This window comes from Hyperolius riggenbachi, chromosome 3 (genome assembly GCF_040937935.1).
Source record: "Hyperolius riggenbachi isolate aHypRig1 chromosome 3, aHypRig1.pri, whole genome shotgun sequence".
NCBI lineage: Eukaryota > Metazoa > Chordata > Amphibia > Anura > Hyperoliidae > Hyperolius > Hyperolius riggenbachi.
Window position 1 is genome coordinate 181176437 of NC_090648.1, and position 27033 is coordinate 181203469.

Below are 27033 nucleotides of genomic sequence, written 5' to 3' on the forward strand. Positions count from 1 at the left end.
AATAGGACACAGAGCTACAAGTGATAATCTATTTTTTTCCAAATTCCTCTGCATTGCTGCCTCTCCCTTCCACCAGCACACTCCGACCACCTTCCTTTCACTGCAGTTCAGCCTTCCAGCTAAGAAAGTGATAGTTTGCCTGCCCATACTAGACTCCCTGATGATTGATTTTCCAATTCAATTTAGACAAATTCAATCAAATCTTCCAGAAATTGATTGCACAACACATCAGATCAATTAAAGTTTCAATACATTTTTTATCAAAAATGTAACGTAATTATCAACTGGACAGAAAGTCTCCAACTTGGGGCAGTGTAAGAGTGGCGGTAGATCGGCAGTCCATAGCGATGCATTGCATTCAGCAGTGCTATGCTTCAGTTTAATCAAATATCAATAGATTTCAAGCTAAAATCTTTTTAAATCAATGTGTTGTCTGTGGTAGATATTGACCCCTCTCCAGAGCCGGATTAAGGCTAAATGGGGCCCTAAGCAAAGTATCTGATTTGGGCCCCCCCATCATGTCGTAATAGAATCAGAAGATGCAGCTGCACAGCAACATGCCGCACACACCGGGGCAGACGAGCTACTGGTTGCTATGGGCAACAGCCCGCTTTCCTCTGTGGGTGCACAATGCAGGGAATAGCAGCGGCAAAATGCAGAGTGAGAGATGAATGGCTGGGACATTTGCACTCAGGGGCTGGGGCACCCCTGTGAAGAGGGCGCCAGATATCACAGCAGCAGCACTTTCCCCCTGCATCTCCAGCCTGGCAATAGCAGAAAGCTCTGGATACCGCCAAACCAGAAGCCGTTCCCCAGACAGAATTACATAACCACCCCCACCAACGAACAACCGATTTCCTCCCAAACTAGACAGCCACCATGCAGCCTCCATCCCAGTGAATACGATGGTCCAGCAGAGAAGGCAGCCACAGCGGGTGAGAATGACAGCACCAGATGACTCACATTCACCTATTGTGATCCAAGCAACAGAGGTCCCGGCATCCGGAGCCCATCTGTCTCCTCTAGAGTGCTGCCGCTCTGTTACTACTACTAATATTACTACTTCCTACTTCCTGTCTGATCTGAGAATCAGGAAGTTCAGAGCGAGCGCTGCACTGTAGAAGAGACAGATGGGTTTCAGATGACAGGATCTCTATCGCTTGTTACTTACTACTACTATTACTACTTCCTACTTCCTGTCTGATCTGAGAATCAGGAAGTTCAGAGCGAGCGGCTGCACTGTAGAAGAGACAGATGGGTTTCAGATGACGGGATCTCTATCGCTTGGATCATGGATAGGTGAGTGAGCGTTTGCCATCTGCTGCTATCATTCTTTCTGCAGCTGTGGTTCTCTGTGGGAAGGGAGGACGGAGTGGGCAGCGGCAGAGCGCACAGTAGCAGGAGGGGGACCTAGGAGGAGAGCCTGGCTCTGAAGTCAATCAGCAGCGCATGGCATCATTTGACAAGACAAGACAAATAACATTTATATCACACTTTTCTCCTGGCGGACTCAAAGCGCTAGAGCTGCAGCCACTAGGACGCGCCCTATAGGACGTAGCAGTGTTAGAGAGACTTGCCTAAGGTCTCCTACTGAATAGGTGCTGGCTTACTGAACAGGCATAGCCGAGATTTGAACCCTGGTCTCCTGTGTCAGAGGCAGAGCCCTTAAAGGGACTCCGAGCAGTGCCTGTGGGTATGCCTTTAAGCATACCCACAACTAATTAATTACATCTTCACACCTACCAGCATGATGTTTGTAATTATATCCCCCTGGGTTCCTTATATTTCATTGCATTGTGCTGAATCGAGCTGCCGACTTTGGAGAAAAGTAGTCCTGTGGCTGCGATTTCGATTGCGAAAATAGCAAAAACTACAAGGCATAGGGCAACCGTTTATATATCATTGGAAAGAGGAGAAAGAGAGCTTTAAAATGATATGCATCTTTCCATAGTTACTGCACTGCTCAGAGTCCCTTTAACTATTATACCTTCCAGCCACCGCTGACAGGATGGCGAGTCCTGGTTGATGTGTTGATGGGGCCCCTTTGACTCTGAATGGGGCCCCAAGCAACTGCTTATGTTGCCTGGTTGGTAATCCGGCCCTGCCCCTCTCCGATCAGATTCAAATGCCTGGAATGTCTTTATGGAAACACAGAGTACAGATTTTATGCTAGAATATGTGTAGTCAGTTCTGGAAATGGCATGATAGATTACTGGCAAATTAAAATGGAAATATAAATTTGAACAACAATTTGCACCAACTTCAGTGCTATGAATGGTTTAATGGCTGCAATGGAAGTGGTAAACCCAGATAAGGAAAAATAATCAATGTCTAGTGCAGGCATGGGCAAACTTGGCCCTCCAGATGTTAAAGAACTACAAGTCCCACAATGCATTGCAGGAGTCTGACATCCACAATCATGACTCATAAAGGCAAATGCATTGTGGGATGCTAATAATTTTGAATTGATGCAAATTTATGTTAATGTTATGCAACTTTATGCATCTTGTTTTTGACCAAACAAACGCAGTAAAGGATCATTTTGAAGGTGCAATACCATGCTGCATAAATTTGCATAAAATTAACATAGAAAGTGCATAAACTTGAAATCATTAGCATTTCACAGACCATTCTTAAAGTGTACAAGAGCTCAAAATAGTAAAAAGATTTATAGATACCTGGGGCTTCCTCCAGCCCCATCCGCTCGGATCGCTCCCACGCTGCCATCCTCTGCTGCCCGCCGCTTCGGGAACCGGGTCCCGTCACTTACGTCAGTCAGCTCCAGTCTATGCAGAAGAAGTGCGTTCTTTGCAAATCTCTCCAGCAGCAGCTTCTTCTGCGTAGACTGCTTGAGATACAGAAGAGAGTGTTGTGCTTCTAGGCCCACCTACAGAGCAGCTGCCCTGACCCCACTACAAAGCCATGTTGCACAATGAAGACCAAGAAAAGCCATGTGCACTGAAAGTAGTGGTCAGCTCTATACTCCCTCAAACCCCCGATCCACAGGTCATATAACAGGAGTCCAGATAAAACATACCACAGCCAAGAGCAAAGAGGACTGTGTGGAGAAAATGGAGGAGTGAAATAAAAAAGTAACACAAACTAACCATATACCAGTCTCTACAGAGAGAATATAAAATGGCCCATTACCTGGAAAAGTTCCAAAACTCTCAAGAGAGGAAAATCCTGAGTGTCTGCAGACTGAGTGCTCACAACCTCGAAATAGAGTCTGGGAGACACAGACAGACGTACAAACCCAGGGAGGAGAGACTGGGCCAACGCTGTGAGCATAGGACCCTTGAGCATGAAAGCCACTTCCTGCTGCACTGCCCCAAATATACTGCAACCAGGGACACTTACTTTAAGAAATTGATGGCACTATTCCCAGACTTTCTCACATTAGAAGATGAGAAAAAAACATATATCTTACTGGGAGAAGAGGAATCCACAGTGACAATCGCTGCACACTATGTCACAGCATGCCACAGACTGAGAGGAGCATAACGGAACTGTAAACCTAAAAATGTCCACAGACTGCTTGGCCATTATCCCCTAACCCCACACCCTTCCACGTCCACCTTTTCCCTTTGCTTTGGCAATACCTGTATGAATCTTGGTCATGCCAATAAAGCTTTGATTTGATTTGACTGGAGCCAACTGATAGAAGTGCGGGGACCTGGCTTCCGAAGCTGCGGGCATCGGTGGACGGCGGCATGGGAGCAATCCAAGTGCATGGGGCTGGAGGAAGCCCCAGGTACGTATAAATCTTTTTACTATTTTGAGCCCTGAGTCTTTTCAAGTTATGGAGATCTTTATTACCTACATTTATTCAGATTTAGATGCATTTACCATCATTAAATTCATTAAAATCAAAACTATAATATCTTACTTGTGAAGGCTTCTTTTTGGAGAGATCTAAAAAAAAACAAAAAAAAAAACATTGAAATGTCAAAGCATGTTGAAAAATGTACTGTATTTTCAGAATTAGCAATATGTAAACAAATTATTAAAAAAAAGTGAATAAACTTACAATTTAGAGTTTGAAGAATATCGACTGTAATATTGTTCCTAGTTATGAAACGTAAAACATAAATTTTTTTTGTTAGTATTTGCAAAAATTTTACACACACTCAGCAAAATTGAGTTAAACTGCCTTAAGCTAAGTACACACAATAATTGTGTATAATATAATAATAATGCAATAATTGTCGCCTGTCGGACATTAGCTGCGTGAATTTCAACATACATGAAGATAGGAGAAGGATTATTCCAACCAGATGGTGGTGACATGGAATGCCGAGACCCAGGATATGTGGCAGGGGGACTCTGCCGCCTTCAGTAAAGGACACAGGATAGCACAAATCAGTACAGCTACCATATGAGAGGGAGAGGGGATTGGAAGGATGGATTCCCTAGTTAGTCCTTTATTTATCACTGGGACTAATGAGTACCAACAAGTGCTAGCATGTGCTCCGTGCTCACTAATTGCTGAGGATGTAATATACCTCCTGCAGGGGGGTAGAGCTACAATCTGGAGACAATAAGTGGTTGATATCTGTTTAGAAGAACCAAAATGGGGATCTTATTTCCAATGTTAATCTCTGTAGCAACATGAAATCTATACCTTTTCTCAATTCACGTACCTTCAATAACGCAGCCTTGGAGTCTGTTTGATACAGGTCCTCATAGGATAAGGATCTGCTTTCCAAGGAATCTGTATAAAATAAAGCACAATCACTTCTATAAAATACAACAAAAATGCACTGGCTGAGAAAGGCATATGGATATAATTTAGCCGGAGTTTGATTCCAGCTGTCACTGCTTCAGCCCAGGTTAGGACATACATATTCAGCTTGCTTTTCTGGATATCATTACTGCTGTGCTGTGACCACATCATCATTAGCAGGCTTCTTAGAAAAATGATGACCTATGTTTACAATATTTTAACATACAAGGGGGTGTGGGGTGATTAGTAAATACTTAGATGAGGGAACACGTGTCCAATGGTCAAAAATAGATCATTTTAGCTATAAACCGCATTAAGAATAACTGTCAGACTTTGTAACAGGTAGAAACCATAGCTTACATAGGCTTCTGGATGCTGATTGAGAAAAAGCCTGATATCCCTGTAGTTCTGAGTAGGAAGAAGCTCTTCTGAGACTACTGTTGTCACTGGACTGAAAGAGAAAGAAGAGACAAGAGCTTAGTCAGGGTATTAGCAACAAAGAAACAAGTTATAATAATTTTCCATTGGTCCAGTACATTACAACACACAATCAAAATGGACCACGCTTATGAGTGTGTCAGGTGTTACATTCATGCTTTCAGTACCGAGTACTGGGGTATAAAGGTTTGTGTGGTAAGTAATACAGCCTGGTACCCCACAATTACCACCAAAGTACAGTATTTCATCACATGTGAAATGTTGGGTAAATGTTTAGACCGCAGTGTTACAGTGTATGAGATAGGCTTTCTCACTGGAGCATGCCTGTAGGGAAAGCATAAGGCAATTTGATTCTTGTTTCCATTTCTCTAGTTTCCCTTATGCAGGACAAGAAAAAGGCATACGGTCATGCAGGATCAAATGGCAACAGTCAGGAACTTTGGAGGATTTAGTGAGGCTGGTGGGGACAGCGTGAACACAGCTGTAACAGCCAGTTTACATGATTGGAATGCCCAGATGTTCAAATTTAAAAAGAAGTTTGTGCCGTTTGACGTAAAAAAACACATTGTGGCTATCTGCAAATGCAGCAAATAAGGTAGTTTCAATTTGACATTTACTTTTTCTCTCTTTAAAATGTTTCAGCACCAAACGTCTTCAAAATTTGAGTTGAAATAAACAAATGCTCAGGAAATTCACTTTATTTGAATTCCTGAAGCTGCTTAGTTAGTGGTGAAACATTTGTAAGAATGAAAAATAAAATGTCTAATTAAACCGACCTGATTTTGTCATGACATGGCCTGGATACATGAGAACCTTTAAGCTGAATAATTATCTAATGACAGAGGAAGATGGATCATAGCAACATTCCCTGACGATGAGCGTTTCCCGATCCATTTCCCTGCCAGCGGGTACATGCAATGTCCCATCATGGCACACGACGGGCACAAATGAGAGCTCAAGCGATCACAGTACTTTGAGTGGGAGTCGTTGGGGATCTTAAAGATCCACCATGACGGTCCTTGTTACCTCGCATCGCCAAAAAGCTATTGTGTAATCACGCGCCTGTACCTGCATCTCGAGATAGTGGAAATGATGGCTCATCGCTCAAAAAAATCGCCAGCAGCCGAAAAATGTTGGAAAAATCGCATAGTGGGTGTGGACCTTTATAGAATCTATGGCTGTCTCCACCCAAATACTGTAAATTGTACATTGTAAAAGAAGGGTTTACCTCGGTGTCCTCTGACAGCTGTCTTTCTGTGCAAAACTTGAGCCCTAAGGTAAAAAAGTATAAATAGTATTATGAAGAAATCATATAAAATACTGCAAAATCATTCCGTAAATCTTGAACATGTCTTCTGCTTATATAATTAACAAAATGTATTGCAGCTCTAAGGCATAAAGTCACATAGGCCCTTATTCAATCCACTTCTTCTCCTAAGTTTTCTCCTAGGAGAACATTTTTATCTTCTATATGAGGTAGGAGGAGGCACCCTAAAAATTATGCAAAGGATAAGAGATATATAATCAAACTTAACTTACAGTTTGTGACACTCCAAACTAAATAAAAAGCCGTTGGATATACATCACAAGGGATAACCCTAATGGTGGGAATACTATATGAGTTGGGATGAGGCACCCCAAAAATGATGTGAAGGATAAAGGATGTATAATAAAACCTCAGAGCAGTGGTTAAGAATAAGAGGTTTATTTTGGGCACCAATAAAAGACAATGCATTTAGAAGCTCTGAGGCTGTGCGTGTAATTTTTGAAAGACTCTGTCATTGACCCGAGGAAGCAGGAAAGTCCTGCAAAATGCATTGGCTTATATGCAATTAACCTTTTCTCCTGAGTTTTCACCTAGATGATATTTTCACACCTTGGGCTCCATTCACAAAAGCGTGATAACTGCTATCACAGCAGTTATCTTGCGATCTGCCGCTCACAGAGGTTTACACGTGAACAGCGTTAGTTCATGTGATAAGTGAAGGTTTCCGCATGTGATCGCGTGCAAACCTTCATTTCCTGGAATTCAACAGCCAAATTTCATCTACCAGACTCCCTGTTCAATGTGTCATCTTCTGTTAAAAAGAACTTTAAAGCACTCTGCAATTGAAAAAGTACCCCAAAGTTGGTGAAATATTACTATCAAAATCATTCTGAGTATTTTTTTGCTTACTGGTGGCTTAAAGGATACCTAAAGCAAAGTAATTTGTACAGACGGAGGGAGCAGGCATGTATGGGCAGCAATCCTCATGCTTACTGCTCCTCCTGTTCTCCTCCATCCCCTTGGTTCCCTTTGCAAATGCTCCCATACATTACACGTGGTTGACCAGGTCATGTACTACTGTGCGAGAGCTGGTCCAGCGTCTTTCATTGCACTCCTGTGGCTGAGAGCACTCTACATGCGCACTATGAGCCATTGTGCAGAGGACTTCCGGCCAGTGGCGTAGCTAAGGAGCTGAGGGCCCCGATGCAAGTTTTACAATGGGGCCCCCCAAGCACTTTATACATAACAATTGATACGGCGCACCAAAACCTGCCAATGGCAACTACAGTGTCAGAGGTGCAAGAAGGGGATGGGGAACAGCTAGTTAATGATTACCACTATTCAAAGTATCTATAGAAGTGATTATTATGAGCACAGGACCAATAGAGAGCTAATACTGCAGTTGAAGGAAGGCCTCTCGGGGCCCCTCTGGCCCAAGGGCCCCGATGCGGTCGCAACCTCTGCACCCCCTATTGCTACGCCCCTGCTTCCGGCTCCGGAACGGAGGAAGCAGCAAGCATGAGAATTGCTGCCCATACATGCCTGCTCCTTCCGTTTGTATAAATGTTTTTGCCTTGGGTATCCTTTAAAAGGCATTTTATTGATAAGGTATGAAAATATCACCTAAGAGAAAACTTTGGAGAAGAAGAGAATTGAATAAGGGCCATAATATTTAAATACTGCTTGGTAAGGGAGCCTTGTGCTTTGCAAAGATAGAAGATATAAAGATAACATTACCTGAATGTTTAGATTTCGCCCAAAGCTTTTGAAATATCCCCGTTATTGTGCTTTTGTTAGTTGTTTCTTCCATATTGTTTGGAGAAGTTTCAAACATACATTCCCGTAAGTCATCTTGGTTAGAACTGCTCTCTTTGGGTGTGTTTTCAGATGTTGATTGGTTAATAGTCTTAGCTGGTACTCCATCTATTATCTTAGAACCTGTGTCACCTTGCTCATACATAGCATTGCCACTGTCATCAATAAACGCAGAATTTACAAAGCCTTGCGTCTCATTTTTGCTTTGGGCATGATCAGAGGAACTTGTAGATTCTGGATATGGTAAAAGAGGGTTCTGTTGAACATTTTTAGACTGAACAGGCATAGGAACATCGGGCTCTGAGGTAAATCGTACTTTTTGAACATTATGGGAAGTAGTGTGCATTATTGCCAAACTTGAATGGTGTCTCTTCAGAGATTTATGTTGGTAAACACCTACTTTCTTATCATTACAAACAGCTCCATTCTGGAATTCTGGGGGTTCAGATTGCTTGCTTAAATAATCAGATGAAAGTGAGATTTGTAAAGGGTTGGTGTCTGAAATATTGACCTTTTGTAGTGAATTTGGAACTTTAGTTTGGATGGATTTCTCCAGACTAGGCTGTGAAAAGGACCGACTCCACATTTGATCCCCTTTGCCCTTATTCCACATAGCAGAAGAATGTCCAAGTCCATCATCAGTGGCCTGCTTTGATAAACTTATATCACTGGACATTATACCATGGCCTTTATTTAATTCTAAAGCTTTCCGAGCTGTTAAGGTCTTCATAGAATCCAAGGTAAGCCCTGAAAGATCTTGTAGGTGTCCAATGTGATCATCTAAATGATGCAATAACTGTTTAATGAAACCGACGTGATCTCTGACATATTTCACATCACCTGACATGTCCTCCACTCTAGAATAAAACACAGACAAATTAATGGATGTTGTCACATTTCATTTGCACAACTGTGTTAAAACTGATAAAATTCAGATTATTATTTTTTTTGCAAAATCAAAAGGCAGTGAAGTTATTGGGGGATACCAAAAGTAATTTTCAACCCCTTAGGCCATGTTCACAGTGGTCAGTTGCGTTGCAGAAAAATTCTGCATGTCAAGTTGTCAATTTACTGCCCATACAGTTCTATGGAGCTGTTCACAGTAATGGACTGTGTTATGCGCTGCATGCAGGCTTTGTATTAACCTCCCTGGCGTTCAATTTCCCCAGGATTTCTGTGCAAAAAGTGATCTAATTAATTTTCATTAGCTTTTTTTCCTGTAACTTGTCAAGATGTGTCAAGCAAGGATCTAGTATACAGTGCAGGAGAGTATTACGTGTATGCAAATCAATACTGTTCGCTGCATGTATTGACGTGTATAACCATCAATACCACTAGGGAGGTTAAAGTTTATGGCCAGTCTTCATTACAGTTCACAGTCATTATAACGCGTGTGTTACGCAACTGACCACTGTGAACCTAGCCTTAAAGGAGTTGTCATGCATATTTGAATAAAATAAAAGCTACTTACCGGGGGCTTCCTCCAGCCCCAAGCTCCCAGGACCTCCCTCGCCGCAGCTCTGCCCGCAGCCGTTTGCCGGAGCTCCGACCCGGTACCCGGCGATGATGTCAGAGCGACCTGGAGGTCACTCTGTACTGCGCCTGCGCGATCAGCGCTGTCAATCACCGCTACGTGGACCAGAGTGGACTGCGCAGGCGCAGTAATTCTGTACCTGCGCAGTCCGCTCCAGCCCACGTGGCGGTGATTGACAGCGCCGATCGCGCAGGTGCAGTACAGAGCGACCTCCAGGTCGCTCTGACGTCATCGCCGGGGATCGGGTCGGAGCTCCGGCAAACGGCTGCGGGTAGAGCTGCGGTGAGGGAGGTCCTTGGAACTTAGAACTGCTATCACAAATATATAATATAATGTGTTTATAATCAAGCCCTACTCAATATATCTTGCCTTTTCTAAGCCTTAAGTCTTAAAAAAAATACATGTGATTTAGTTGAATTATTCCACAAATACAAAGAGAAAAGAAAAAAAAAAAAAAAAAACTGACAGAAATTAAAGAGACTCTGTAACAAAATTTTCAGCCTTAGTTCTTCTATCCTATAAGTTCCTTTGCCTGTTCTAATGTGCTCTGGCTTACTGCATCCTTTCCTAATTGCACAGTGGCTGTGTTATCTCTGTTTTATGATCTCATCTGTTTTCTTCTGTCGGCTCTGTCGGGTTAAGGCTGGAATGTGTGGAATGTGCAGGGCTGCTTGTGATTGGATAGAAGCGATACACACCCTCTGCAGGCCCCCTGCAGGCTCTGTATGACTCACACACTCTGCTTATGTGAGCCTATCACAAGCTGGTTAGTTTGTTTGTAAACACTGCCTAAAACTGTTAATTACAAGCCAGGATTGCAGCAGAGAGTGGCAGAAACAGCACAGAGGGGCCCAGTAGAACATAATGAATAGAATGGTATGCTTTTTGCTGTAAACATTTTAGAGTACAGATTCTCTTTAAATGAATCCTTTCCTTACCAAACCTGCAACTTATTCAGTCACACTTCAGGGCTAGGTCACAGTGCTCAATTGTATTGCAGAATAATTCTGTGTGTTAATTTACTGCCCATACAATCCTATGGGCCTGTTCACAGTACTGCATTGTAACTGATACTGTTATTCTAACTCGCTGCATGCATGCTTTGTATTAATGTCTATGTCCAGTCTCCATTGCAGTTCACACTCATTACAACGCGAGCTTTATGCAACTGACCACTGTGAACCTAGCCTGAGTTGGCTATTGTTAAAGTGATCATTTATAAAGGTCAACAATAAAATAAGTGCTATTTCCTTTCTGATAAGTTAGGTAACATTTAGTTTTGGGTGGTTGGCTTAATTAGTTGTTTTCATGCATGATTAAAGGTGGCCACACACCATACAATTTTTTAAATATCTGTTCAATTTAAGAATTGCAATCAATTTTTCTGACTGATTGTAACATTTTAAAAATATGACCAATGTACCACACACCTATGTTCAATTTTTTCCTCAATTATGATAAAAATGATTGGAAACTCAGAGAAAATTGCTAGGGTGTGTATATTAATAAATTAACAATCCAACACACACCATACAATCTTTAGTAGAATTGAAGAGAAATATCTGGCATTCCGGATCGATTTAAATCGAAAAAAACGGGAAATCCGATCGGATTTTTCAGTCGAATGAAAAAAAAGCTTTCGCTTTTTTCGAGAGATACAATCGTTTTTATCGAATTACTGTAAAATCGGATCATTTTATTGTATCGTGTGTGGCCACCTTAAGAAATTATGCTTGTAAGAAAAATCTGTAATATTTATTTATTTTCAAAATGTTGGTAAATAAAAATGTGATAACTGTATTTCGATCATTGTTTTCCAAAACTTTGTTAAGCTATATAGAAAATACAATATTTTTCAAAATGTATTAATTCTACCTTAAATATGTCTATTCATGCAAAATTCACATTTATTTTATTTTACTGCACAGGGACTCCATCCACCAATGCCATATTCCATGAGATAAAGCTCCACCCACAATCTTTAAAGCGAAACCGTGACCAAGAATTGAACTTCATCCCAATCAGTAGCTGATACCCCCTTTCCCATGAGAAATCTATTCCTTTTCACAAATGGATCATCAGGGACTCTGTATGGCTGATATTGTGGTAAGGCCCCTCCCACAGGAGACTGTGAGAACCATTTTACTGGCAGCTTCCTGTCTGTGAAACTCGTTGCATTGTGGAAAATAGCTGTTTACAGCTGTTTCCAACTGCCAAAAAAGCAAGCAGCAGGTACTTCCAGTGACCTTACCTGCCAGCAGTAAAAATGTCACCATGTGATAAATGTCAGAATGTAAACCAAGGAGAGGAAAGCTTTTACAATGGGCAAGCACTGACTAAATCATTTATACTTAATTATTGTAAAAATGAAATGAAGCACTTTTTTATGACATAATTTTCACTGGAGTTCCTCTTTAAAGTTATATTACAGCCACTGACATGTGAATTCAAGCACCATAGTTCGATATGTTGGTTCTAAGTAGGAATAAGCAAGCGAGATTTGGAAGTTCTCACTGCAAATCAGGTCTTTCTCACTTACCAAACGTTTCTATGCAATCCATATCTTGCTGAACGATCACCGGCAAAACTCGGGGGCAGTACAGCACCAAAATGGCACAGAATGGGCGTCTTTTGAGTGAATTATTTGCTCCGAGGATACACAGCATTCCCCAGCAGCCAATGAGTAGAAATCCCGTCACAGGCAGATATGAAAAGGAGTGGAGGGAGGGGTTTGTCACTCCATCTTGACTTGTCTGTGTGATAGCAGCTAGACAGACATAGACAGGGAGAGAAGTGTATGCTGACTTTGCAAATGAGCTTTGACGAACATTCGCTGAACCACCTAAAAGTTCGAGGAAAGGTCTTTCAAGACTGCCGGAGGCATTCACGGTCATCCCTAGTTCTGAGTGCTAAATATAGTTAGAGAGAATGTTTGAGGAAGAATATAAGTGAGTTGTATTGCTATGTTGGGCTTTCTGTACTTCATTTACACTATAATTAGAATTTCATTCAGTCTGTGAGGCACTAGCTGGACTATATCTCCACTCTTATTTTACATTGCTTTGTACTCATAAAAACAAGCTGTCTTTTCAGGCATCAACCCAACCAGAAAGGAGCAATAGCAGTAGAGTGGTAGGGTAAGGGGGAGATAGACTCCACAGTTAGCTCCAGCATGGTGAAGCGGTAATAGGGATTCAAAGCTGGCAAGAGGCCAGGCATTCCAGCCATCCCTTACATTTGGTTTAGGCTGTACTCTACAGCCATAGCATATTCAAGTTGCAGCAGAATGGATGACCCAGCATATGTAGCTTCAAAACACCTACTTCGCCTTCTACCAGGCACAGAGCAGCCAGATTTTGCCGTCCTTTGTAAAAACCCCTGGTATTGTAAGTCAGGCTACTGTCAGTTAACGCTCAACAATCAGGCAGAAGATAAACAGAGGATAAACGGAATGTATTGATGCCCATCTTTTACTATCCTCTTGGGAAGAGAACTAGCCCAGGGGAGGAGGCAAGGGTGGATTAGTGTCTCCTGCCAGCCCTGCACAGACCATGTTCATTAATCTGAATAAGTGCAGTAAAGGATTTTCACTATGGTAAATTTAAACATGCTGTCATGTGAAGTGAATGTGTTTTTTTTTTCTCAGCACCTGATTGATTGTTTGAAATCAACATAATAAACATTACCTGCATGTTTGTTTCACTAAACTATATGCACTAAGTCACCTGAATGCTGTAATGAGAAACTGCCAGTGTGTGGCCAGCAATAAAAAAAAAAAAAAAAACATTCTGTTACTGATGTGTGCTTCCACCTGTTCAAGTTTGAGGTTACAAATAATTTTACCTTTCTGATGTTGCCTGAATCTTAGCATCAGTCTTTGATTTTTCCTGATCTTGCTTGTCATTGAAATAGATCTGAACACATTCTTCTTCAAATTCATGTAATCTCTTGTGATCTTCTTCAGTTAAGAAGAGCTCTGTTGTAGAAGAAGTAACATCAGTTTGGTAGTAATGTTAGTGAAATATTGCAAAAAACAATGTTCTTATGGAGAGTGTAGCAATACAGTAAGCACTTTATAGTCTTCTGGAGGCAGACCACTGAAAGATTAAGACCAGTGGTGCATTGTGATGCGGTGCGACAGCCTTTGTAATGCACTGTTCACAGTGGTGCAGGTGCCTTATGATATGAGTTTGGTGTGGTAACGCAATGCATACAGAACTACCACGGTAACGGTTTCAGTGAAGCATGCTTTTCATTGACTGTATGCTTCACTGTAAGTGGCACAACTCTCAGACAAGGTGCGGAACTGCTTTTCCGATCTGTTGTCACAGGGAATGCAACAAAAGGGTCACTGTGAACGCAGCTGTATTCTATGGTTAACTGCACTTTACCTCTTATTTCTTTCCTTTACTGCAGTTAGGGCCTGTTCAGACTATATGCGTTCCTAGCCGTTTTCAGGGAACGCGTACTGGTACCAAAAACGCATAGAAACGGCTCGTAATGCTTTTTAATGGGGTAGTTCACATGTATGCGTATGAGACGCATACGTTTCTCATCCGCATTGCTGCACGCAGTTCTGTGCGATACGCATAGAAACGGACGCAATGAAAGTCTATGGACGCGTATCAAAAACGCGTACTATTGCGTTTTTAGCGTCCGTTTTCCTCTGCGGTTCCCATGATTCTTTTTTTCCCCCTGGGTCACGTGTTTGTGCAAAACGCAATAGAAAACGCATTCAAACGCAAGAAAAACGCATGCGTTTTTCAACTTGCGTCTCTTTAAATTTATACGCGTTCTACAAACGCAGCAAGTATGAACAGGCCCTTATTGCCTAAGTATAAGTGTAAGTATCCATTGCCACTTTATGGATACTTTTTACCAGGATGGGCCTGGAAGAATGCTGAATCCATGTAAACTTGACCATATATTTATATCACCTTCCTTAATTAATTAATTTACTAGCCTATCTTATTTAATCTTGATTGTAAGGTTATTGCAAATTGTTGTAATAACATTATTAAGAGTATTATTCATGGGGATAAAACTAGTTTCATTCCAAGGAAGAGTACCATGATAAACATACAGGGCTTTGGGATAAAAGAAATGCAAACACGACAATGTTGGGAAAAGTTTTAATTACAGTAGAATTTACCGAGGCCTTTTGAGTCTGTCAAGTGACCATAGACCATAAGCCATTCATATTTTCACCCAAGTTTTCTCCTAGGAGATAATTTTTCTTTTTCTATTTAAAATAACTTTCCAGCACTTTTCAGCTGAAAACATACAGAAAAGTAGGTGTAAAGGTACTATCAAGATTATTTTGAGTATTTTCTTGCTTTCTGGTGGCTTAAAGGGCATTTTATTGACAAGTTTAAATATATCACCTAGGAGAAAACTCAGGAGAGAAAGTTAATTGCATTTGGGCCTATATGTCTATTCTGCACTTTACAGGTTTGGATTTGGTTAAACTGGTATTGTGTTTCTTAATTTTCTTGTAACCTGTGGCTAGAATTCCAACAAATATAGATCACCCTGAGTATTTCCCTTATTATGCCCCCTGCTATTATAGAACACATGGAGAGCAGACTCATATCTCAATCATTTAGTAAAAGGCTTAAGGCCCGTACACACGCTAGACAGGCTGGAACGACGGGTCCGTCAGACCCTCCCGCTGGGCGGGCATTCCAGCGACAGTCCGGCGTGTGTACAGTCTGTCTGCAGACTGATAAGGCTGTTTCTGAACGATCCGGTGGGCGGATCGCTCAGAAACAGCCTTATCAGTCTACAGACAGACTGTACACACGCCGGACTGTCGCTGGAACGCCCGCCCAGTGGGAGGGTTTGGCGGACCCATCGTTCCAGCCTGTACGGGCCTTAAGAAGCAATGTTTTTTATTATTATTTAGTACAGTATTTTTTATAGTGACAACATCTTCCTCAGAGCTGTACAGAGTATACTGTCTCGTCACTTAACTGTCCCTCAGAAGGGCTCACAATCTATACCCTACCTTAGTCATATGTCTATGTATGTACAGTATCATGTAGTGTACCTAATGTAGTCTAGGGCCAATTTAGGGGAAGCCAATTAACTTAACTATGTCCTTGGGATATGGGAGGAAACCAGAGTGCCAGGAGGAAACCCACGCAGACAAAAGAAGAGCAAGTAGTGTCCTGGCTGGGTTTTGAACCAAGGACCCAGCGCAGCAAGGGGAGAGTGCTAACCACTGCACCACTGTGATGCCCAATACAAAACTGCACTTTACATAGATAGCCTCTTACTTTTTCTGGGTAGCCACATGCTACTTTAGACTATATTCTTAAATGTATAAGTCTTCAGGTGTTCAGATTAACTGTAATAAAGCTAGCATAATGGCCATAAAAAAAATTAAAAAAAAATCTCTTTCTGCCCCATTACTTCAGAAACTCATCTGTTTTTGGAAAAACATGTCAAGATCTCATAGTAACTACTTAAAAATGTATGTATTTCTACTTAAAAAGAACCTGTACTGAGTAAAAATATTTAAAATAAACACATGAGGTAACTTCCAATGAACATTACATAGTTACCTTGCCATCAGTTCCTCTCAGAAGCTAACTATTTTCTTCTGACAATAATCCCTTCCAGTTCTGTCAATATTTTGTCAGATCTGAAATATATCAGTTGCTGTCAGTTATACATCAGTTGCTGTCAGTTATAGCTGAGAGGAAAACTGATGTACCAGGTAATGTCCATGTTTTCCTATGGCTCAAGCGGGCGATGTTACAGTTTAACTGTGTGCTGACCAGAAAGCTGTTATGGGTAATGGCCATTTTCAAAATGGAGGACGGAAAATTCCCTTGATCACAGTAAACAAACAGGACGCGGGACAGGAGAAAGACACTGAGGAGTAGACTACATGGAAGGTAAGTATGACTTGTGTATGCTTATTTTGACTTTTAATTTTCAGTTCAGGTTTTCTTTAAGGATTGGTTGACTGAAATTACCCCTGACTGTACTAGGTTGAATTTATCTTTAAAAAAAAAAACACTTTTCCTTACAGGGAAGTGGAACTTCAGACAATTTAATTTCATCATATTTGCCTATACAGTCTGGAGGCAGTATACACCTTCAGACAGTCAATCAACATCTGCATACTAGTTTATGTAGCTGGACTGTTGGCTTAAGTATCTATACTTAAGATGCCTATGAATCTGCTTCACTCATTTCAACTGAAGATGTTACACTACAGGAGTGATTTCAGATTCAGAACATCAAAAACGTTTTCATTGAAGCTCCCTTATTTTTCTTTGGCTATATCACTAATTACTGACCAAGAAAGCCTATCTAGTAGTTAAGAACTACTTTCAAAAAATGTAATGAAGATATTTCCATTGTAGGTCAAGAAGATCAAGAGAAAAAAAAAGTCTAGAGGTAAATATGTATTTGAGAACCTTTAGGATGTATTTGATTGACTACTACATGTATATAATCCTTGACAGCATACATAACCTTGTTTTTATTTAAAAAAAAAGGAACAACTTACTAGGTCCTTTTGATTGCTTTTTATGTTTTGTACATCTTCTCATACACATCCGTTTCATGGCTACAACTAGGTAACAGGCCAGATTAAATGGTGGAGGCAGCACCGGTTTGTTGTGGTAGACCATGATGAACTGGTAGCGCTGGAATAGCCACAGCTCCTTGGTCATTCCATTAAACTGCAAGAACACACTACTACAGGACACACACAAAAACAGAAAAAGTCAATTCCTCTGTTTGTTATTATAAATATCATTTTTTCTGTGGAAGCTTTTTGCTTCCGTAGATTTTTTTTTTTTAATTGCATTTTCATGATTGTTTGCAATGATTAAGATTAGACAAAAAAACAAGGAACACCAAGAGCCCCAATAGTGTAACATGTACTGGTAAATAGTTACTAGATAGAGTAAATATTAATACTCACAAACCAGGGTTACCATTAGGCAACCACTGTAAAGGCAGGTGGGGAGATTTTCCTGACCCCACTCAGGAATAAGAAGTCGCTCTCTGTAGATGAGAAAAAGGGGGTTCAACCCTCCACCCAGGGTGGACTCAATATTATGCAGGAGAACAGAGGCGCCAAAAGGATAAAAGGAAGCTAAATGAGCTTAAAAACCAAATTCTTGGTAAATAGAGGAGGTAGTGGTGGACTTACCTCCTTCAAGTAGACACACAACGACTGTAGTAAACACAGTCAATATATTTTATTTATGAACTCCAAATATGCAACGCGTTTCGCAGGTTTGATCCCGCTTCATCAGGCAATAACAACGGAGCAATAGCATATGTGGTCAGTAGAAGAGCCAGGCACCTCTGCTGTGCCTGGCTCTTCTACTGACCACATATGCTATTGCTCCGTTGTTATTGCCTGATGAAGCGGGATCAAACCTGCGAAACGCGTTGCATATTTGGAGTTCATAAATAAAATATATTGACTGTGTTTACTACAGTCGTTGTGTGTCTACTTGGAGGAGGTAAGTCCACCACTACCTCCTCTATTTACCAAGAATTTGGTTTTTAAGCTCATTTAGCTTCCTTTTATCCTTTTGGCGCCTCTGTTCTCCTGCATAAGATTAGACAAAGGCTGTTGATCTATTTTCATAGGGTTAAGCCCTCAGTTAGATGGTGATGAGTGAAGCCAGAAGCCACAAGTCAGACTCAATACTTTCCATTGAGAAATCCAATTTGTAGGTCAACAGCATGATGAATGTTTGCAAAACCTCAAAATAGATCTTATCTTAAGATTTTCTTTAAGGAAGCACTGGCTTGGTTGTAGAATCTTCAATAGAGACAGCAGAGGGCATATCCAAGTTGCCATTCCATGCTTATTTTAGCATTTCAGCATACCTTGTAGCTTTATGAACACTCACATAAAACAGGAGAGAGGTTGGCAGTGCAGAGAGGTCAACGGTTGTTTCGCCTTACAAGAAGCCTCATCAGTCCTGACATTGCCTTCTTGTAAGGCAAAACAGCTGTCAACTTCTCTGCTTTGGTGATGACCTCCCACCGGTTTTATATGAGTGTTCATACAGTTACAACTTATGCTGAAATACTGGAATATACATTGAATAGCATCTTGAATTATTATTATTATTATTATTATTATTATTAATTTATAAAACACCAACATATTAGGTGGCGCTGTACAAAGTACAAAACAAACATAGGGTACATAATAATACAGACAAATGGAATACACCAACATACAAAATACAGAATTGGATGTGTCCTTTGCTGTCTCTATTGAAGATCCGACTGTCTATTTGTGTAATTGGAGGTGGCACTTCTTGGTTTATCTGCTGGGGTTTTTTGGTGCACTGTTGTCTGTTGTTGTGTCTTAACTGGACACAAACAGTAATATTGCTGAGTTTCATATGGGTTTTTATGTGTGCCTTCCTAAAAGGCATAAGCTCAACCTGGATCTATTAACAGAAATTCTAAAAAGGCCCACAATCCTACCCATATTCTGCTGCTGAGGTAACTATTCTTAATATGATATAATGAATATATATATAAAAGTGTGTGTGTGTGTATGTGTGCGTGCGTGCGCGCGTGCGTGTGAATCACTCAAAAACGCATTGACCAATTTGAACTAAACTTAGTATACAGATCCCTTACTACCTTGGATGATGTGTTCTGGGGGTCTCTTGTCCCCCCTGCACAACTGTGCGGAGCTACAAACAGTAAATCAGATTTCACCCATTCATGTCAAGGGAAAAAATGAAAAAGGCTGCCATTCTTACAGTAATCAAGCCAGAGTCTCCAAACTTGGCACAGTTGGTTACTTGGTGACAGAGGTTACAAATCCAGGAAAAGTGGGCGGAGCATAAAACAGCCAATCAAATTTCAGCCATTCATTTTAAATGGGAAAATGCAAACTGCAGCCATTCTTACATTGTTAATTGCAGGGTTTTCAAATTTGGCACACTTGGTCACTGGGTGAATGAGATTAAGATTCAGGAAAATGGGTGGAGTCTACAACAGCCAATCAAAATTCAATTATTGGTTTTCAATGGTAATATTTAAACTGCTGCCATTCTTACCCTGTTAATGGCAGAGGCTTCAAACTTGCTACAGTCGGTCATTGGGTGACTGGGGTTCAAATACACTAAAGGGGCAGAGCCACAAACAGCCAATCAAATTTCCTTGGTGGATAAACTGCTTCCATTCACATATTTTTGATGCCAGGAACCTAGAAGCTCACAAACTTGGTCATTGAGTGACTGTGTGTCAAGGTAACAAAAAGTGGGCAGAGCCAAAAACAATTTTCACTGGGAAAAAATAAACTGCAGCCATTCTTACACTGTTAATGGCAGGGTTATCAGACTTCAGAAACCCCTGTATAGTGCTAGTCTGAGATATTTCACTAAAGAACAAACATGTGTACTCATATTATTTGCCATTTGACTTACTTGCATATAGCAATTAGAAGATTAACCATGATGATGTACTGAACAAAGACATAAACTGCCTGCAAGAATCCATTCAGCCAGCTTCCAGTCTGACAGAGTTCTGGTACAACTGACTCATTGGCACATTCTAGAAAAATGTAAGAAAACATGCAATGTCAGTGAGCAGAAAAACACCACACATTTGTTGTGTAAATCAATACAGTAATAGCATATAAGGTGACTTCTGAAAGCAAGCAGAGCAATGTGTCTTAAGGTCCGTACACACGCCGGACTGCAGGAAACGACGGTTCCGTCGTCACCTCCCGCTGGGCGGGCGTTCCAGCGACAGTCCGGCATGTGTACAGTCTGTCAGCAGACTGATACGGCTGTTTCTGAGCGATCCGCCCGGCGGATCACTCAGAAACAGCCGTATCAGTCTGCCGACAGACTGTACACACGCCGGACTGTCTGCTGAAAACACGCCCAGCAGGAGGTGACGACGGACCCGTCGTTTCCTGCAGTCCGGCGTGTGTACGGACCTTAAAAGTAACTGCATGATGACTGTTTGCTTTAGGAGGCCTTAACCAGTTCCTCAATTTAGCCTCAGGGGCGTAGATATACCTGCATGCGTTCTTATCGCCACCTGTTACTATTTTGATCAGTGAATGGGATCAGGTGTTCCCAAAACTGATCAAAGTGCCTGTAATATGTATCAAACGCAGATAGAACAGAGGCGCCAAAAAGAGTAAAAACACTATTATTTAAAAACAGTAAAAAGAGGGAAGGTAAGGTGGACTTACCTCCCTCTAGCAGTGGAAAACAAAACTCTGAGGTAGAGTAGAATGCATTTATTAAACAGTGTAACTCCTAAAGATGCAACGCGTTTCGCGGGCCACAGCACCGCTTCCTCAGGCCATACAGGAGTTCAAAAAAGCTGTATCCAATCCAAGTATTGAATAAGAGGTGCTTATTCAATACTTGGATTGGATACAGCTTTTTTGAGCTCCTGTATGGCCTGAGGAAGCGGTGCTGTGGCCCGCGAAACGCGTTGCATCTTTAGGAGTTACACTGTTTAATAAATGCATTCTACTCTACCTCAGAGTTTTGTTTTCCACTGCTAGAGGGAGGTAAGTCCACCTTACCTTCCCTCTTTTTACTGTTTTTAAATAATAGTGTTTTTACTCTTTTTGGCGCCTCTGTTCTATCTGCGTTTGATACATATTACTTATCCACCCTTGGTGGAGGGGTACGCCCCCTTTTTTCTCCTGTCTACAGAGAGCGACTTTTATACCCGAGTGGGGTCGGGTACCAATTCTCCCCACCTGCCTTTCAAGTGGTTGCCTGCTGGTGACCCTTTTTTGTGAGTATATTTCTGCACGAACTATCTAGACAGATTTTCTCTGTTAAAACTATATTGCACTATTGGGCTCTCGGTGCCCTGTTTTTTCTTTTGTTTTAAAAGTGCCTGTAATCAACGATCACTGGCAATGATTACGGTCATCAGTGAGATGTTGGTGGTCATTGACAGCGTGAAAATAAAAACACACAAATTACTTCCTGTGTATACATTACAGTGAATATTAAGATATTATTAAAGTAGGAGATATCTAGAGGCCAAATAGTAAAAAATGCATCTATAGTACATACATTAAATTAAATAAAAACATAAATAAATCCCCCATTAATTAACCCCTTACTCCTTACTCCCCCCTCCCCCATAGTTATTGAAATAAAACACTTGTAAATAAAAAAAAACAGTGGCATTTAAAAAAACAATACATAAATAGTTACCTTAGAGAGTTTTTAATATGTATGTCATGAGGGTACATTACTGTTATTTATGCAATTAACAGCTTGTAATTAGTAATATAGTGTAAACGAACAACAAAACTGAAAGTATTCCTTTATTTCCAAATAAAATATTGTTGCCATACATTGTATTAGGGATATCATTTAAATGTTATAATAACCTGGACAAATTAGCAAATAAAATGTGTGAATTTTATCCACAGTAGCATATTTTATTTTAAAACTATAATGACTGAAAACTGAGAAATAATGAATTTTTCAATGTTTTATTATTGTTGCCATTAAAAAGCATATATAATTAATTCTTAGTAAAAAAAAACAACCCTAAGGTATAGATTATTTCAGGGTAACAAGTAGTGATAAAGTTATTGGAGAATAAATGGGAGGAGCACGGGAAGGTGAAAATTACTCTAGTCCGTAAGGGGAACACAACATAGTGGTCAAGTGGTTAAAGTGTACCCAAGGTGACAGATGACATGATGAGATAAGCATGTGTGTACAGTGCAAAACATATTAATAACCAGACTGCTTTTTCTTTCTTTTTATCGCAGCCTTAAATAATTAATTTTCAGGCATGCAAGTGGCAGCTTCTGTCTTGTTGGTGCCTTGTGGGAATAAGCAAATTACAGCCGTAAAAGTTTTCCTGACAGAATACAACTTCTGAAGGTAGGGGAGAGATAGAAAAAGGTCAATAATCAATGTATTTTATTCTGGGATATTTAATAGACTGCCATGGAGCAGAGACAATAAAATATTCAATCTACTTTATAAATGTTTAAATATAAAATAAACCATGGGATATCTAAAAAAAAAAATGTTTAGGGGTAGGAGGATAAACACAATTGTTTATCTCATCAGTGCATTTGCACCTCGAATTCACTTAAGATAACTTTGCTTTGGAGAATCGTTGATCAGTCACAACTCATTGTTGATCAGTCACTATTCAGCATACATTTTAATACTCTTTGATGCTGGTATGGATAGATAGATAGATAGATAGATAGATAGATAGATAGATAGATAGATAGATTTTTTCTTTTCAAAGTTTAGATGCAAACTTTTTTTTTTTATCTTTATTTGACTCACCATCAATTTCATAGGCAAACATTTCACCATATGTCATCCAGTATGGCCGAAATACAATGGCTTTAGCGAGAGACCAAGAGGGCTCTTCATTTGGATAAAGAACTCCTTGCTTTGGGATACCAAAGGCAACCACAACAATTCCCATGATAACAACGACGAAAAACATTCTTCTCAGCTAAAATACAGAAAATGAACACACATATTCAAGAAGGAAACATAACCTAAAGCCCTTATATTGACCAATGTTTATAGTCTTGATTGATCTTGTCATCCAGAAATAACAGGTTTTTTTTTCTGCACTCACAACCGTACAGTTACCAATTTTCACTAGATGCCCATTTAACTTCACACATTTAACTTTAACTTCATACTGTATGTGCATCTAAAAGTCATAAATCATTCGAAAATAGTCATGCCTTTGATGCAGTTTATCCAATTACCATTCAACAGGGTTGTTTGATATTTACTGGAATGCAGGTTGCTCATGATTTATTGTTTCTAAACTAGGCACATATAGTCGTCAGGCAAACTCAAGTTGGAAACAAGGACAGAGGTTAATTATGAGTCAGATGAGTAGGTCAAGAAGAGGAGGCTACACCAACAGATATGAGGGCTTCATGTACAATTCAGGGGCTTGCCTGGTCATAATTTTCAGAATCTTCTCTGTCTAGAAGAGTGATTTTAAAAGACTATTTAGGGCATAAGGAACACCTCAATGAATGGTGTTGCATGCATGTCTCTGCACAAACATAGAGGACCACGTAAACCTAATGGCCTGCATGGGCATGACAAGCAACCTCCCACCTACACTAAGATTCTCATGTACAATTCACAAACACACAACTATAAATGTTAAAACCAGAGTCAATATCAATGGATGATGGTACTTACACAGTAAAGTACAGTCATCCTGTGCTTAACTGTAGTTAAATGTAAATAGCACTTGCTATGTGGTACGTTCCATTAGATAAGTGTAACTATTGTCTTGACTCACACACTGTGCTACTGCATAATAAGGTGCTCAGTGCAGACCCAGCTTCCATTAAGAGCAATAGGAGCTGAGTCTATTGCATACTGAAACAGCACATGTACAGTAGCAGAGCATGCAACTGGCTACATCACAAGATGTGAGCTGGTGACATAGCAGACTGTGGTAATTATGTTTTCCTTACAGAAAATCCCAGATAAAGAATGTAATTCACCAAAGCTGTTGCTAGGATCTAAGACAGGGGTAGGGAACCTATGGCTCGGGAACCAGATGTTGCTCTTTTGATGGCTACATCTGGCTCACAGACAAATCAGTAGGGGTTAATTCACTAAGCTACACCACTCAAACAGCGCAGCTTAGTGTGGCAGTGCAAGTAACATTTTCAAAGTAGTGCACGCTACTACTGTAGCATGCACTTCTAAGTTACTTGCACTACCCCAAAACGAATGCCTGCTCCAATTGTCCCACTCTGGATATTGTCAGGTCCAGTGACTTTGTAGGACGAGATCCCTGCACTCTGATTGGCCCAATTGGCTGCCTGTCACTTGACAGGCAGCCTACCGGTGCCAAAATGTGGGGATCTCTTATCTTACAAAGTGAATTTTATATCCTACCAAAGAGGCAACAATTGTGTTGTTAGTTAAAGTGAATCAACCCCCAAGTCAGCAAGCTATTTGTACATGCTGTTAGTCGGTATTTCTCCTGTCCTATCTGGAAATTGCTGATGTTTCTGAAACCCAAGAGAAGCTAAACACGTGTCTGACACTTCTGCTGCCCAGCGGATCAAGTGTATACACATCACCATGGCAACAAGAACGTGAGCCCTATTGTCCCAGTAAAACATATTGTATGGCTCTCACAGAATTACATTTTATAACATCAAGAAGTTTTAAATCAGGATAATACCATTTATTGGCTAACTAAAAATGAATAAAAATAAGCAAGCTTTCGGCCTTGCAGCTTTCGTCGGGCTTATATTCTGTTAGTTTGCAGGCTGGTGGTACAGACTGCTATATACATGCAACATCAAAAGGGAAAACAGATATTTTTTTCAAGCATAAATACATGTCATTAAGATGCCTTAATTCAAACAGACCATCTAAATGGGGTTAGAGGTTGTTAGCTGAGATAAGGATCCTTGTTTACTCCATGCTCACAGACCTGGGATTAGGATTGACCCAGAGGTATCGTACATTCTTAGTTCACAAGTTCAGCTAGAATGGCTGAGAAATGGCTGTTTGAATTAAGGCATCTTAATGACATGTATTTATGCTTGGAAAAAAATATTTGTTTTCCCTTTTGATGTTGCATGTATATAGCTGTCTGTACCACCAGCCTGCAAACTAACAGGATATAAGCCCGACGAAGGCTGCAAGGCCGAAAGCTTGCTTATTTTTATTCATTTTTAGTTAGCCAATAAATGGTATCATCCTGATTTAAAACGTCTTGCTTTTACTGATGGCTAACACGGTACAATACCCTACTGCTACATTTTATAATATGTGTCGTTTATGGCTCTGTCAGACAAAAAGGTTCCTGAACCTTGATCTAAGAAGATCCTGGGCACCACAACACCACCAACCCCAGCCACATACAATATATCAATCTATTCCCTCTAAAACTACAGCATAGGGAAGGTAATATGAGAGCTCTAATAGCATAGCTCCCAACTGTCCCTCTTTTGGAGGGACAGTCCCTCTTTGGGAGCCCTGTCCTCTTTCCTCCTCATTTGTCCCTCTTTCAGGACTTTGTCCCTCTTTCTATGTAAATATGTATATTTCTGTACTAAAAATGTGTTTGATTGACTCTAAACTTTATTCCCTTCCTTTAAATTGATATATTACTAATTTAAAAATGGTAATATGAAGGAAAATGAACCAGGATAGAAAGGACCAGTTTGGTTTGGATTATAAAACAACATATTTTTCTCATGAAATCTTTCTGGTATGCATGACTAGGGGGTGTGACAAGGGCGTGATCAGGGGTGTGGCAGGGCCATGGCTTAGGTGTCCCTCTTATCTCAAAAAGTTGGGAGGTATGCTAATAGCACCTTCACTATTCTGTACTCCTTGCTCTCTATTATTACTTAGAGTTTACCATACACTGTGTACAATATGCATTGCTTTTACTTCCCAGTAACATGCTTGATTTTAACAGCAGAGGTACACTGTTGAGTGATTCCCCTGTACCCTGCAACTGTTTTTACCTCACTTTCAGCATGCCTAGTCTAATGGATCCTTTTATAAATGTACTTATTTATATCTGATATCTATATGTGTTTTTATGCAAATGTTTATAAATCTGCTGTATTTATGTGAGTGTGTTTAGCGCACACGGCTGTAGAAAGCCATTATTGACACATGAATTGCAGCATGTGACATTTTATATTGTGTGTAAAAACCTTTGACTGTGTGTAGGAGACTTTTTAACACAGTTCCTATCCTAAGAGCCTAAGAGAACTGGTAGTGCACCGCGGCTCTTGCTTGCCAACTTACTGCAACATACCATGGCTATTTTTATTTGTATTTATGTTTTATTATTTATATATACTATTCAAGTCTCCTCCTGTTGCGCACGCACACACATAGATATAATAACCATAAATTATTTTCACTACTACTGTCCACAGTTCTCTTTGTGGAGCCCAAGACCAGGCCCGTTTCTAGGGCTGTGCAGCCCATGCGGCTGCCCTGAGCGCTGAAGGAGTGGGGGTGCTGTGATGGAGGGGGGAGCCGCAGCCGCGGGGAGGGCAGCCCGACCTCTCCCTCCCTTCCTCTCCGCGGGCCGCCCTCCGTGCTCCCCCCCCTCCAGACTGCAGAGTGAGTGTAGGGAAGCGATGTAAACAGACAGCAACTCACCTGCCTGCGTTCCAATCGCCGCTGGTCTCCTCATTGCATAGCTGCTGATACACAAACTGCTTTCTGTTTAGCAGGAAGCAGTGTGTGTATCAGCGGCTGGCAG

The 27033-nt window shown here is 40.7% G+C and overlaps 1 protein-coding gene across 3 annotated transcripts in view; it reads right to left on the bottom strand.

Moving 5' to 3' along the window:
• LOC137563207 (transient receptor potential cation channel subfamily M member 7-like) overlaps positions 1-27033 on the bottom strand; it is a 267700-nt gene that overhangs the window by 39371 nt on the left and 201296 nt on the right. For 2 of the 3 annotated variants that reach the window (XM_068275389.1, XM_068275388.1), the window contains exons 22-31: positions 23085-23259; positions 20211-20337; positions 17303-17493; positions 13624-13756; positions 8169-9103; positions 6393-6436; positions 5087-5177; positions 4644-4714; positions 4031-4068; positions 3890-3915 (exon numbers count right to left, since the gene is read on the bottom strand). In XM_068275389.1, coding sequence (XP_068131490.1) covers positions 3890-3915; positions 4031-4068; positions 4644-4714; positions 5087-5177; positions 6393-6436; positions 8169-9103; positions 13624-13756; positions 17303-17493; positions 20211-20337; positions 23085-23259 — 1831 coding nt within the window. Of the gene's footprint in view, positions 1-3889; positions 3916-4030; positions 4069-4643; positions 4715-5086; positions 5178-6392; positions 6437-8168; positions 9104-13623; positions 13757-17302; positions 17494-19541; positions 19561-20210; positions 20338-23084; positions 23260-27033 lie in introns of those variants that run through there. The other variant, XM_068275390.1, reaches the window with a different exon arrangement.